This window comes from Gobio gobio, assembly GCF_949357685.1.
Source record: "Gobio gobio genome assembly, chromosome: 19".
Taxonomy (NCBI): domain Eukaryota; kingdom Metazoa; phylum Chordata; class Actinopteri; order Cypriniformes; family Gobionidae; genus Gobio; species Gobio gobio.
The window spans coordinates 38736211-38751943 of NC_137112.1; the positions used below are offsets into that span (position 1 = coordinate 38736211).

At 37.5% G+C, this 15733-nt stretch overlaps 1 protein-coding gene across 1 annotated transcript in view; it reads left to right on the plus strand.

Moving 5' to 3' along the window:
- Positions 1–690: 690 nt before the first annotated feature.
- Positions 691–15733, plus strand: part of egln1b (egl-9 family hypoxia-inducible factor 1b) — a 41990-nt gene continuing 26947 nt past the window's right edge. Inside the window, exon 1 of the mRNA XM_079844796.1 lies at positions 691–1645. Coding sequence (XP_079700922.1) covers positions 950–1645 — 696 coding nt within the window. The 5' untranslated portion in view covers positions 691–949. The remainder of the gene's footprint in view (positions 1646–15733) is intronic.

Genomic DNA, 15733 nt, shown 5'->3' on the forward strand with positions numbered 1-15733 from the left:
CGAATAATATTAATTGGGTGATGGAAATATCTTTGAATACGTGCTACACGATTGGGATGCAAGCCAAGATTTCATTTGGACTTTGTTTTATGAAATGACATCAATGAGTTAGGCCATAACATTTATGGACGCATTGTAGAGATTTTTATTTTAAGGAAACCACACAGATTTTTGAAAGGTGTAATTATGGTAAGACTTTATCCATTAAAAGGCAGTTCTGGTAGTGTTCTTTTTATTTTCCATATTTATTTATTTCATGCTCCTAAATGATTTTAAAATAAACTTTATTTACCTTTTTTTACCACTTTGAATTGCCATTAGGCCCATGTATACAGTATGCAATGTGCAATATGCATTTGAATAAAATATAAACTATTTGCTCACTTGTTTACTTATTTGTCTATGTGCTTGTCTTACTCTGTAGATACACCAAGTTCCCCCCAATAATTAGACATTAGAAATGGTAGTTTATTTGTGTTTATTTACTTTTTGGCCTTTCTATTATGCAAATTGGAGTTTATTTATACATTTGTGTTTATTCTTTTGTTTTCTAACACGCAGATGCAGTATTTCTGCTCATAAAATGTTTTTGGGCGACTGCTTGTGTTAATTTTCATTCTGCCCACATTAAGTTGAGAGAAGCACATGTGAATCATGCCCACAGTGTTGTCTAGCCGGTCTCTAGTGCGCATGCGCAGATGGTTGACGTGCGCTATGCGCTGAAGAAAAGGAACAGCAGGCGCCATGCGCTTCCATCAAACTCACGGCTCGCGCCGGGACTTCACAAGTGTCAAACCATAGATGTCTCGGGAATGTGAGAGCGTCACGTTGCCCTCCGTCAAATGGAATGAAATTGGCAGCGGGGGCAAAGGGACAGCGTTTCTTTTCATTTCGCTTTTGGATACTTGTGGTGAAGTTGCTGGCTGATACTGTAATACAGCACTGAAACATGGAGGGAAACTCAAGGGAAAGCGACCGTCTGGAGCGAGAGCGCCAGTACTGCGAGCTGTGCGGGAAAATGGAGAACCTGATGAAGTGCGGACGGTGCCGTAGCTCTTTCTACTGCAGCAAAGAGCACCAGAGACAGGACTGGAAGAAGCACAAACGGGTGTGCAAGGAGGCCGAGAAGCAGCAACAGCCGGCAGAAGAAGAGAGCAGCGCCGTCCAGTGCAACACTTCTGAACAGTCGAACACTTCTCAGAGTAACTCCGCTCTTACGTCACCCAGCGAAAGAATGCAAGATTTTATCAAGTCGGCCACGAGCTCAGACACCAAACCGACCGCGGACAGCTCGAAACCCAACGGACAGACGCGGTCGACGCCTCAGAAACTGGCAACGGACTATATTGTGCCCTGTATGAACAAGCACGGCATCTGTGTGGTCGACAACTTCCTAGGTGACGAGGTCGGACGCAGTATTCTGGAGGACGTGCAGGCGCTTTACCTGACCGGCGGCTTTACGGACGGACAGCTGGTCAGTCAGAGGAACGACTCGTCTAAGGACATTCGGGGGGATAAGATCACCTGGGTGGAGGGGAAGGAGGCCGGCTGTGAGAAGATAGCGTTTCTCATGAGCCGCATGGACGATCTGATCCGACACTGTAACGGGAAACTTGGCAACTACAGGATCAATGGAAGGACGAAAGTAAGTACGTTAGAGCTGTCATCAGGAGAACTGTAATGCCTTACGCTTAAAAGGTACGCTCAGTAATTTTGTGCAAGTTAAACAAAAAAAAAAAGTTTTATGCAAAAACATATGAGAAATATATCTAGATACGGCTGTTTTTATTATACAATTTACAAAAGGTAGATCCTATTTCGGGCGTACTGATGGGTTTGCCATTTAAACGACCAATCGGGTAAAGCTGTTTATGAATATTAATATGCCTATAAGTTTTTGGATATTTGCAAGTGAAGGGGCGATGTCACATGACCAGCCACTCAGCCGCTGCTAATTCACCAGTTGCGCAAAAAAAAGAAAATTCTATTATACAGATTTGTGTCGGATGAGATTCACAGAATTGAAATAATACAAAAATAAAACCATTTGGTGTCAATGGGTTTCTGTTAGTAAACAAACGTCAAGCCGATAGGTGTCAGTATAGAGTATAACTACTATTACTGCTGTGATGAATAAGAGTCTTAACACAAGAGTTTTATTAAGAGTTTTATTTGTCACATACACAGTTATATACACAATATACAACTGGCAGTGAAATGTAAACAGGTCCGCTCCATGGACAGTGCAAATAACAGTTACAAGAAATTAAATAGAAATAGAATAAAATTAGAATAAAAAGTATTAACATAAGTAGAATTATAAATAAATCAAGTAAAAGATAAAAATAGGAAATAAGATAAAAATAAAAATATAAAAAAATATGTGGATATGATAAGTGAGATAAACTGTAGACTTAAAAATAAGTGGTTAACATAAAATATATAATATGTATATATAAAGAAGTATAATGTGCAAGGTTTATTACAGGTTGTTACGCAGTAACAATAGGGACGTAAAGTGCAGTGCAATTGCAGTATGTGGATGTTAATGTTAAAAGACTGTATGTTTATGTGTGTGCGGGGGTGAAGTGAGTCACGTGACTGAGTTCAGGAGTCTGATGGCCTGGGGGAAGAAACTCCTCCTGAGTCTTTCAGTCTTTGCCATCAGGCTACGGAAGCGCTTACCAGATGGCAGCAGGGTGAAGTGAGAGTTTGCAGGGTGATTAATGTCTCTGATGATTTTAGTAGCTCTACCTCTGCAGCGTTTGGTGTAGATGTCCTGCAGAGACGGGAGAGCTGAGCCTGAGATGCGCTCGGATAAGCGCACCACTCTTTGCAGGGCTTTGCAGTCGTGACTGGTGCTGTTCCCGTACCACGCTGTGATGCACTGAGTCAGGACACTTTCTATCGCCCCTCGATAGAAAGTTTTCAGGATGGCTGGTGAAACCCTGAATTTCCTCAGCTGGCGCAGGTGGTACAGTCTTTGCCTGGCTTTTTTCACCTGTGTCTGGATGTGTGTAGTCCAGGTCAGATCCTCGGAGATGTTCACTCCCAGGTATTTGAAGCTGCTCACTCTCTCTACCGGTGTCCCGCTGATCATGAGAGGGGAGTATGACCGATGCTGTCTCTTCCTGAAGTCCACAATCAGTTCTTTGGTCTTGTTAACATTCAGAGAGAGACAGTTGTCCTGGCACCATGATGTCAGTTGCTCCACTTCGTCCAAGTATGCCGTCTCATTGTTGTTGGAGATGAGACCCAGGACAACAGTATCATCAGCAAACTTGATGATCGAGGTGGAGCTGTGTGTGGACAAACAGTCATGGGTGTAGAGAGAGTAGAGCAGGGGACTCAGCACACAGCCCTGTGGAGCTCCAACACTCAGGGTGATGGAGGTGGAGGTGAACTGGCCTACTCTCACCGCCTGGGGTCTGCCAGTGAGGAAATCTTCAATCCAGAGGCAGAGAGAAGGATTCAGGCCTAGATCCAGGCATAAACAAGCATAAACATACTGAGTGCACCTTTAAGTTATCAAGACATTTTTTTTTTTTGATAAGCATATTGAACATCAACAAAAAGACAATCACAATTGAAAGAATTACAAACAAGGACTGAGATTACAATCAGTAAGTTAAAGATAAAAGAAAAAGAGAACATAAATAAATGATCAAAATAAAATAAAATGTAGGGGTGAAAGGAAGAGTTTTTCCTCTAAGTTATAAAACTAAAATCTTCTAGTAAGGAGTACATATGCAATGCTTTGGGGGGTTTTCATCTCTCTCAGTGTTTCTAGATATACTCGAAATTCCTCTTTAGAAACCCAATCATTGTGGAGGGGTTTTGAAAAATGTACATTTGTGTTTGTAAAATTTCAACAAAAGACACATCATATTTATTACATAAGATCCCTTTTTATCCTTAATTAACAAACCACATTTAACAGTTTTCCATGACATTGTCAATTTTGTAGGTATTCCTTGTTGCATCCAGTTGAATGCATCTTTCCAGAATGTGTTAACCAATTTACACAGAAAAAAACCGTTTCTATCTCTAACTTGCATATTTGGCACAAGTTTGAATCTCCTACATTAAATCTTATTCTTAAAAATTCTTTTGCAGGGTATATATGATTCATATAGTTATCAAGACATTATCTGGGATAGGGAAATCTGAAAATATCAGGTCATTTTGAAGGCCTAGAAAGTCAGTAATGTTATAGGGTTTTTTTTTTTTTTTTTTGTATAGTTACGCTCATCTCTGCTTTGTCAAGTGCAATATTATTGGTCAACAGGTGTGAAAAGAAACATATGGCTGGGTGATCAAGTGAAAGCCCCAGTTTACACATTAACACCGCTTTCATGGAATTAGTTAAAAATCTGTGTCACTTTAGATGAGAAGAGGCTTCACCTTTTGATCCTAATGTGATGCAGATATCTGCACCTGCCTTTCAATAGAAAGTGAATCTTAAGAAATATTATGCAGACACTGTATCGGAAAAAGAAGTGGACGATATTTTTATTATAGATGGTGTAAATATATCGCTTTGTATTTAGCATTAAGGGCATTACTGAACAGCATCTGTGATATTAGCGTAAACCGCTACTTTAAAACAACCTTCTTCACTGTCTTTGTAGCAAACATGAAAATCTCCTACAATTAATAATTCTGGACTAAACGTATTAAAGACCCTGAAAATATGCACCATCAGGTCTCTCCTCCAGATTCAATTGTTCTTGAATTTTCTACCCCCACAGAAATGTCAGACTGACCGTTTTATTTAAAACAGGAGCTTCCTCTGGAGCCACAGACTATGTTACTGATAGTGCCATTGTGAGTTATCCACGACCAGCATGGCTCTCATATTTCCCCAGGTCAGGGGAACGCCTGCGACCACCAGCTGCTATCAGGCGTACCCAGCGCACGTACAATGTTTGGACAAACCTCCAACCTCTCAGGGTTTAGGGAAACCGTCACCTTTTCCCTCTTGCTGTAAACACATGCACGCTTATTGTGACATACAGGAAATTTGTAACACCGTTAGCTTACGAATTTGCAAGAGTTGGTACGATTATGCAAGGTTATGTATTTGTATGTCTCGTTTTATATCGCACACTATGGTGAATCATTTGGAAAGACAATGACCTCCGTACTTCACTGACTGTCTGTGCCTGGGGGAGTATGCGTTCCCTTTCTTTTATTTTTTATTTATTTTTTAGATTCACTCCCTCTACGCCACAGCAAGCCATCACAGGCATGCTTTACGATCAGTCACGTAGACCATTATCAGACTGTCAATAAAAACCACAGCACTATGAAAGAAAAACAATAATGCTTAAAAAACGTTCTTTAAACATAAATGTTTCCTTGGCTAAAGATAAATATCATTTATTAAAATGTCGTAAATTGCATAAAAATGTACTTTATACATTTGTTCTTAAAACTAAGGCATTTGCTGTGTACAGGATGTTGTAGTGTGAATATCAGAAGCCTTGAGGGGAGGTTATAGAACTTCCTGCGACTGCATAGTTTTTTTAATGTCATTGTGAGTGTCGCAGATGTACAGCTGGACAATTCAGGATGCTCAGCAGGCGTATGAAAGAATCAGCCGAAGGGAAAGAGTCTGTTACATAAAACACAATGAACGGATAATATGTTTATGTTTTGTATTGATATTAAACTATAAACGAGCTTTGTGCTTGTTAAATGTTGGAGGATCAGAGGCAGAGTGTGTATATATATATCTGGACTTCAGTGAGGCCGGGCGGAGATTGTGTAAGGGAAGGAGATGAGTAGAGAAAGAAGTGAGAACAGGAATGAAAGGTAAATGTTCATTATGAAACAACAGAACAGGCCTACATTTAGTTTTTTTTGAGTGGTTTTCATTGATTTAGAATAGATGCATAATGTTTTGATGCATTAAAATTTCATATGTAATTATTATGATTCATCTCATGTCTCGTTTTCCACCGAGCGGGACAGATCAGCACAGTTCAGTACGCTATGCAATTTTTGCTGTTTCCATTGTGAATGACGTTGAACGCTACACCACGCCAGTTGGTGGTGGAAACGCAAGCCGGATCAGGGTTTACGGTCCCGAATCGTACTGTACTGTACCGTACCGCTCAGTAGAAACGAGCCATTAAAGGGATCGTTCACCCCAAAATTTTAATTCTGTCATTTACTCCCCTTCATGTTAGAGCTGCACAATCAATCGAAATTAAACCGCACGAGTTTTGGCAAAGGTTGCGTTTTGTTGGGGTTTTTTTTCTGCGCTGCTTGTCAGTGAAGCACAGCTCTGTGATCAGTAGTATGCCCCTCCAAATATGCCCCTCAGAAGTACAATAACGCACATCATTCCAGGAAATCCCTATGGGCATCATACTATTGCTGTAGCTGAATAAACAGAAGATTGAAATGCTTAATGTTGATTAAACAGGATATGACTAATGATATGATTAATAAACACAACACTACGACAATAAATGGTTTAGTTCAAACTTTCTCTGGTATTTTCATGATAAAGTATATATAAATATATATATATATATACTTTAATGCTAATCGACATAGCCTTGTCGATGTTATTAAATTATTTATTTTTTTGGATTAGAGGTCATAAATACTTCTCGCAGTGCTTTCAGGTGGAGAAGCATTTAACTACTGATCACAGAGCCTTGCTTTACTGACAAGCTGTGCATAAAAAAATAATCACCGCCTTTTGCAATTTCATAATCGCAATAAGCCAAATCGATGCAGCCCTACTTCATGTCATCCCAAACCTGTATAATTTTTCTCTTCTGTGGAACAAGATATTTTGAGAAATGTCTTTTTTTTGTTTTTGTTTTTTTTTGTTCTGGTTCCAAAAAATGGAAGGTCACCAAAACTGCCTGGTTACCAGTATTCTTCAAAATATCTTATTTTGTGTTCCTAAATATACAGTAAGTCTACAGGTTTGGATGATTGAGTAGCTATGATGGATAGTAATTTAAATTGTTCTTTTTTTTTTGTTGTTGAGTGAACTAGACTACCCCTTTAACGATTCAAGTTCCTTAATAACTCCATTATTAATTCTTGTAGTCCTTTTGAGGAAGTATCTCAAAATAAGTAATTGTAATGTGGACCCTGTTAGTAATATTTTAATCAATTATTTAAAAAAATCAAAACTGCCCTAAAGTTACTGAATGAAATGTTCTCTAAGACTGTGCAAGCATTAGGGGTGTTGATGGACTCGATCTACTCCATCTGTGTTTTGATCATCGTTCTGAATCTGATCTGGATGTAGTATTTGACAAAAACGTGATTTTCTCAGCTTTTTGTTCAAATTTTTTTATTATTTTGATTAAACTTAAAATAGGAATGCATGAAGCTAGAATATTTTTTGTTGTTGTTTAAAAGCAGAGGGTCTGCTCTTTCTTTTGATATGTGGCATGCTCAGATATTCATACAACAAAATATTCTATGTGCTATATCACATTTTTGTGAAAATGACCAAAAACCCTGGCGGTGGCTGGCAACCTTTTTTAAAAACACTGACGGGGAAAGAGTTAAACAATCATTTAAAAAAAACTAAAATAAATGCATAGTTTAGTTTGTCACTTTTTAAAATGAATATTTTTTTAATGTACCATATCAGGTGGTTGCTTGTATCCATTCCATGGTTCTTGCATCGCCTTTCAGTAGCAACATTCCCTCCTGAATCATTGAATTCATGGAAATGAAATGATATCCGAGTTGTGAATGTGCGTGTGCAGGCTGTGCTAATGCAATAAAAAAGACTGTTAACACAAAACAATGGCAGGAGTTGTCTTCACTCAAACAAGCATAAGAAGTGACCAGTGTAGTCCAATTCACAAACAAATGACTTATGATATGAATATTTTAGTGAATCAAAAACATGCCACATGACCAGTGTAGCTCAATTTCCGAAACAAATTACTCTATGCTAGTTCTTTTTTCGAATTAATAATTCAATAGGATGCAGTCTGAAACCCCTGTATAATTTGCAGTGGCAAGAAAAAGTATGTGAACCACTTGCAGAATCTGTGAAAATGTGAATAATTTGAACTAAATAAAAGAGATCATACAATCATAACAATCATGTTATTCTTTATTTAGTACTGTCCTGAATAAGACATTTTACATAATTTTTTTTTACATATAGTCCACAAGACAAAAAAATACCTGAATTTACTAAAATAACCCTGTTCAAAAGTTTATGAAGCATTGATTCTCAATAGTGTGTGTTGTTACCTGGATGATCCACGGCTGTTTAATTTTTTGTTTTGTGATGGTTGTTCATGAGTCCCTTGTTTGTCCTGAGCAGTTAAACTGGCCAATGTTCTTCAGAAAAATCCTCCTGGTCCTGCACATTCTTCAGTTTTCCAGCATCTTTTTCATATTTAAACCCTCTCCAGCAGGGACTGTATGATTTTAAGATCCATCTCTTCACACTGAGGACAATTGAGGGACTCAAACACAACTTTTAAAAAAGTTCAAACATTCATTAATGCTCCAGAAGGAAACACGATGCATTAAGATACATTTTTGGAAAAACATTGGGCAGTTTAACTGCACAGGACAAACAAGGTACCCATGGACAACCATCACAAAACAAAAAAACAGCCGTGGATCATCCAGGGAATGACACACAGTATTGAGAATTAATAGTTCATAAACTTTTGAACAGGGTTATTTTAATAAATTCAGCAATTTTTGTTTTTTGTCTTTGTAGACTATATGTAAACATTGTATATGAAAAATATCTTATTCAGGACAGCACTAAATAAAAAATAACATGCATTGTGTATGATCTCTTTTATTTAGTCAAAATTATTCACATTATCACAGATTCTGCAGGTGGTTCACATACTTTTTCTTGCCACTGTACATCATTAGCTGAGAGAGAATTTCTTCCAAATCACAGAAAAATGCACATGTATAACTAAAATGTTCTCAAAATAGATGGCATGCACTGACGTCAATTTCCCACCGGAACACGCCCCCTCAGCCGGACTGAGTGGCAAAAGAGTCTGCTGCATGACTGCATTTAATAGGGGAAACTGCGAAAATGAGAGTAAAACAAATGATTATTAGTTTAAAGTAAACTATTAGACTCGATATAAGTCAATCATATCAATATGATATGATATAAATCACTTATATCAATGTTATATATATATATATATATCGTCATTTCGTCAAGCCCTAAAACTTATGTTTATTTAAAAACATCCAATTATGCAGAATATATAATGTTAAATATTTAATTGATGAATGCAATATATAGGGTAGGATTTTACCCCAAAATTCAACATTAACTGCAAATCCACGTTTCGCTGCCTGTAGTCCAGTTGTTTCTGTGAATTGCAGCGATCCATTTGCTTCTCCTCTTTGTAGCTTTCGCCAGTCTGTAAAAATGTACCTCAGATTTCTTGTCAAATCTATTTGTACAGTCAATTTCAAGGCTATTTCCGTTTATAGATGTTTTTTGTTTTTCACAGCGTTCACGCTAAAAACGAATGCTTGCCAGCAGTGATGGGAATAACGGCGTTATATATAAACGGCGTTACTAACGGAATAATTTTTTTCAGTAACGAGTAATCAAACAAATTACTGTTTCTCCCGTTACAACGCCGTTAGCGTTACTTAGAATAAAATGCGACGTTACTATAATTGACCAAAGGAGTAGTATTGTACTGATCATATTTACACAATATTTACTAGGGGTGTAGCGGTACGCGTATTCGTACCGAACCGTTTCGGGACAGGGCTTTCGGTACGGAGCGCGAATGGTTACGAATGCAATCTTTAACAGTTCACAATTAGCTTGTTTTATGCGCGTAACACACTTCAGTCCTAGTTCCCACACTAACATATTAAGTATTCAGTCCATTTTATCACAAAATTCAAACGATAAATGCCGTTTTGGCGCTCTTTAATGTGACGACTGATCATGTAGACACGTCAGCTATTCCTAAAGAATAAACATGAATTAATATCTTAAGGTATGTTGAGGATACATTAACACTGAAACGTATCATATGTGATGTAATCGCTCAGTCAGTGTTTCAACCGCGGAAAGACGTCAATATTAAAACAGCAAGTAAACAATATATAGCATCACAATTTACCTCAGAAGTCATTCAGTGTCCACAGCTGTTAGTTCACTAGATAAATCAACTATTTTGCTAAATATATGCACTATATTAGCCTATATATTCATTATATTCTACTTAACCTGTTAGTGATGTCTTGATTATTTCATGTTGGCCTGTTTTAAATAAACCTGTCATGAAAATGACACTCACTGTGTATTTGATTATATTTCAACAACGAATTGGAGAAAAAACATAATTTTATAAATTTGATTTAGAAATTAATGCAAAAACAGCCTTATGTGAAGCTTATGAGTATTGATTATTATACCTAAAAATAAATAGCAACTGAATTTGTGCAAGTAAGGGCTCCTTTTATAGTTTACACAGCAATATCTTTAATAAACTTTGAGTTATAATTTAATTCATTTAAGGACAGATGCTTTTTTTTTCTTCAGTAAACCACTGTTTAATAAAAATAAATAAAAAGCAATTTTGCAAAACTGCTGTACTGAACCGTGACTTCAAAACCGAGGTACGTACCGAACCGTCAGTTTTGTGTACCGTTACACCCCTAATATTTGCACTATAGTAGGTCTACTGATAATATTTACAATAATATATTGAATTTGATAGGTGTCTCTCACATTGTCCCACAGCAACATTACAATAGTGTACATTAATGTATAATGTTTTATAATAATAATTTATTCTATTTAGTGTCCAATTCATTCATTTAACATATTTAATATTGGGGGCATCCAAGTTATTTGACATATTTGAACATTTGAAGAAATAAAAAAAAAAGTAACACAGTAACTTTCCCTGGTAATTAGTTACTTTTATAATGATGTAACTCGACTTCCGGTTTGAGCGATGACGGCGTAGGTCGCAAACTGGGAGAGCTCTGTTGAAATCCTTCCTAAATTCGACTATTATACACTTTATTATTATAATTAACTTGAGCAAGCCTGTGTGAAAGCATATTTAAGATGGAGAAGCTGAGCAAAGCCAACCCACAGAAGGCTCTTCAGAGGATGGCCACGATGCCGGAATGCAAGCTAATCAAAATAATGATATAACTCAGTTATTATTTGTAAGAAGTAACTAGTAACTATAACTAATTACTTTTTTAAAGTAACGTGCCCAACACTGCTTGCCAGTTGCCACTCAGTCTTTTTGCCACTCAGTGGGCTTGAACGCAGTCACTCGTCACGTGCATACCCTCTATAATCGAAATCAAATCGAGAGCTTGTGAATCTGAACACAAATCGAATCAGAAAATATAGTTCTTTCCCCTCAAGGTTTTTGTGTGGTATTTTTGTTTTTATTATTGCTTATCACTGGTCTAGAGGGTTTGTCAGCTTCTGAGTGTCCGTGTGAAGAATGTTTGCTGGAGTATAACACAATGAATTGTTAAGTGGTCATGTTTACTTTACGTGACCAGAGATGCTGGCACTGGATCAGAATGGGCTGTTTTTGAGCATATTCGTTAGAGCATTTCATTCCCTTTGGAAAGTCCCACCTCACCAGGAAGGATGTATAATATTTCTTTGCGTCTGCATCAACGTTCAGTTACGTGATTTTTGTTTTTGTACCCTTATGTCAGGAAACCTTGCGTGCAACCAACAGGAGACATAGGGTTGTTTTTTGAAGGGGGAAAGCTGATGTGTAAAACACCTGTAGACTTCATAATGAACCATAATGAAGCCTGCTTTTTTATTTCTGGTGTATATTTTAAGGCGCTTTATGTGTGCGTGCTGTTAGGGTGTGTTTTTTAAAATTAAAACGAACAATGGTGCGATTGCTCTGTTAGTGCGGTTCATTTAAATAAGTGTGAATGCTGCGATCCGAACCCTGGTGCGCATTGTTAGGGGACAACAGTTTAGAACCCAAGACCTGTTTTGAAGAATGAAGACCAAGAGTCAGGAGTGCAATTAATTAAAGAAAAATGTACTGAAGAATAGTTTGCGGTTTCATCAGCAGAAGCCAGCTTCAAGTCTCACAAGGAGTTCGTAGGCCGCGCTCTCCCTCTACCTGTTTTCGTACATACAATTTCTCAACAGTTATGCTCTTTTCAAGGTCTACGTCATTACTGCAGTTTGAATGATTCTGATTGGCTAAGAGAAAATAGATAGTCATAGTAAATTTCCACACATTGTCAGTTAATCAGATGCACGTCTTCATAGATCACTTGTTGACACTTTCACCCCGGAATAGTGAACGTAGTGACCTTCCAGGTTTGGAGCAGGCGCCAGCTTGCCCAGAAAACAAGTCCACCCGTCTCTCAGGATGCCCGTAATCCACCTCCAATACTGATCTGCAACACAGAATACTGACGCACATACACAGATACACAGTTTCTCCAAGATTGGAGTTGGAGCATCAACTGAAAACAATATGGTTCTCCAAAACATACAGATAACTTGTTCTTCTCCTCAGAGAGAAGTATAGGCAATATTCATCTTTATTCTTTAGTGTAAAGTTTTTTGTTTTAGGATTCTTTGATGAATAGAAAGTTCATAAGAACAATTTTGTAACGTACTACTGTTCAAAAGTTTTGGGTCGGTAAGAATTATATTTTTTTGGGGGGGGGGATTAATACATTTATTCAGCAAGGATGCATTAAATTGATCAAGTGATATATAACTGCAACACGGACCAAAGACATGTATACGAACCAAAAAACAGAAAGATGATACCCTAAAAAGGACAGGATGCATACCTGTTTTTTCACGTCATAGTCGTGATGTTGCCATCACAGTTCTGTACAGGCATAAGAACCGCATCTCCTAGCAGCAGATGTGTGTGTGTGATGGAGATCTTCAGAAGTCCAAAATATCATCAAATGCAAGTTACGCGCCTACAATGAGTGCATTTAGCATTTTGTTTTGGATGTTCGGTAAGTTCTGTCACAAAAGCGACCAATCAGGTTGTGAACGTATCCCTATGCCTTTAGGTTCGGTGATAAAAAATCTGAATGCTAAGCGCTTGTTTGTTTTGGTCTGGAACAAACAAATCAAGCAAACCAAACCACAAGCATGAACACCCCCTTAGTTGCATGTTGTGCCCATTTTTCATCAGCAAAAGCTTATATGTATGACTTATCTCTTGGACATGTGCACTGTCACTGCTTTTTCCTCAACGTGTTTATTAATGGTGCAGTGTGTCGTGTCAGTCTGCCAGGGTGTCAGCGCTGGAACAGCAGTGCAGCTGCACGCTCTGCACGTAGCTGGACTATTAGAACTGTCTGTCTGGCTAAAGTCCAGCCGCTGAGGTTTATATCAGCTCTGCATTGCTCACTGGAACAGATGCAGTATTACATAAAGGAGAAAGGACATGTTGTAAACTAGGGCCTCTTACAGGAAAAACCCTGGATCCAGATGACCCCCAGGCATGATTAACATATTAAGGGAATGTTTTTAGTTAGAAATCATTAAAGACTTGATGCACACTGAAATCAGTTCATATTAGGTGCAACGTGCCTAAAAAATTACATTTTATGTAATTTGTTATGTTTTAAAGCACAATATGTATGTAGAAATGTCTATGAAAGCTAGTTAGTTAAAACACCATTGATTAGAATCAGTAGTTCAGATGTATTTATCTAAAAAATGACGTGTATTATAATTTTGTCTGGACATAGTGTTTGTGTAGAATAAAATGCATCAAAGTCAGGCTGATTATTTAGGGATTCATTCGTTTATTTTAGGGCGATTTTAGGATATTTTAAATGGATTTTCCTATTGTCATTGTCTGTATTTATTTCCTTATGTCCACTAGACTTGATGTAAAGGGGAAGTTCACCCCAAAATTTAGAATGTACTCCTAATATTGTTCCAAACATGAATGCAGAAGTGAAATTACAATTTGAGAGCTAAGGTGTTCCGTGTCACATGATCCTTCAGAAATATGCTGATTTGGTGCTCAAGAAACATTTCTTATTATCAATGTTGAAAACATTTGCGCTGCTTAGTATTCTTCTGGAAACCATGATACATATTTTTGGGATTCATTTATTAATAGAAAGTTCAAACAGCATTTAATTGAAATCTAAAATCTTTTGTAACATGAATGTCTTTTAGGTTCACTATACTGTAACTGTACTTAATGCAAATTACTACAAAAGAAAAGAAAAAAACACTTTCACTGTATCAAAATTCTGCTTTTGCCATGAATATTGACAATATTAGAAATATAGATATTAGATATGTGCTGGTATACGGTAATACAATATATATCACGATAATGAACATGCACGATATTGTTATCGTGGTCCCTTCAAAATGCCGTGAATAATTATTTATTACAAATTATTCTGATTTTTAGAATGCATTTTAGGAATACTTAACCCCTCTACCGTTTAAAATGAACAACACCGCTGTATGCTTCCCCAAAGAGGAACGCGCACTGATGTAAACAAACCCAATGTGCATGAGCATCACATGGCGGAACGAGTGAAGGAGACGCACATTCACTCTCTGACAGCAGATGGCGCTGATGGAACAGCAGAAATGCAGTCGTTTCACGGGAAACCTCGTAAACAAAACAGACTCACGCTACTAAACGTTTTTTAAATGTTTCACACAGCCAAGCAGATTTCTGTATTCGCTACGGTGCTCATCACATCACCAATTACTTAGTACTTAAAGACTTAAGGCTATTTATTTTCAAACTTAAACATTTTATATTTTAATCTGGACTACATGCCCTAGATATTGTTTGAATATGTTCTGATTTTTTGTTGTTCAGTCATACACTTTACAATAAGGCTCCATTATTTAACATTGGTTAATTCATTAGTTAACAAACTGGCAATGAAAAATACTTCTAAAGCATTTATTAATATGTACTTAGTTAAATGTAAATTTCAACATTTAATAACATATTATTAAAATCAAAAGTTGTAACTGTATTATGTAAAGGACCTGAGCTTAATGCATTAACTAACATTAACTACTAGTGAGACCTTATTGTAAAGTGATAGCCTATGTATTGTTCTTTATAATTCTTTTGCACTAATCGGTTTGAAACATTTGTTTACTTTATACATTGTTGTGTATTGCTTTATTGTACTTAAATGTTTAGTTCTTTTTGTCATAAGAAAAATGTATTAAACCTGTTATGAAAATAGTATGACGACACTTTTTTTTATTAAACTTATTTCAATATCGTGATTATACCGTGATAAAAGCTTCAGCAATTAATCGCAACATGAAAAATTGATACCGTCACATGCCAAATAGATATATAGATGGCAGTCACAGCTGTTTGTGCTCACAGCGTCACATCCAGGTGTGTCTGAGACATTGAAACTGTAATACACGCACACTGAAGCTCTGATTGAAATGCTCTTTGTTTTGTGGGACTGTGGCATCCCCTCAATCTCCGTCACCCTCCTTCACGGTCATGGATCTTTGCAGGTGGTGATGGGAGAGTGGCGGCATGGCATCCTGACGCAAAAGCCGCTGCGTGATGTTGATGAGTTCCATCCGCACCCACCCCTCCTCACCCGGTTGTTTTCTCAGCCTAGCATGCCTTGCTTACTTTCTGACGCAGTTGGCTCTCACACTCACCCCCAGCTGAATGATTGAAGCGCCATTGAGCGATTTCACCCTTATCTGCTCCGGCCCATTCACGTG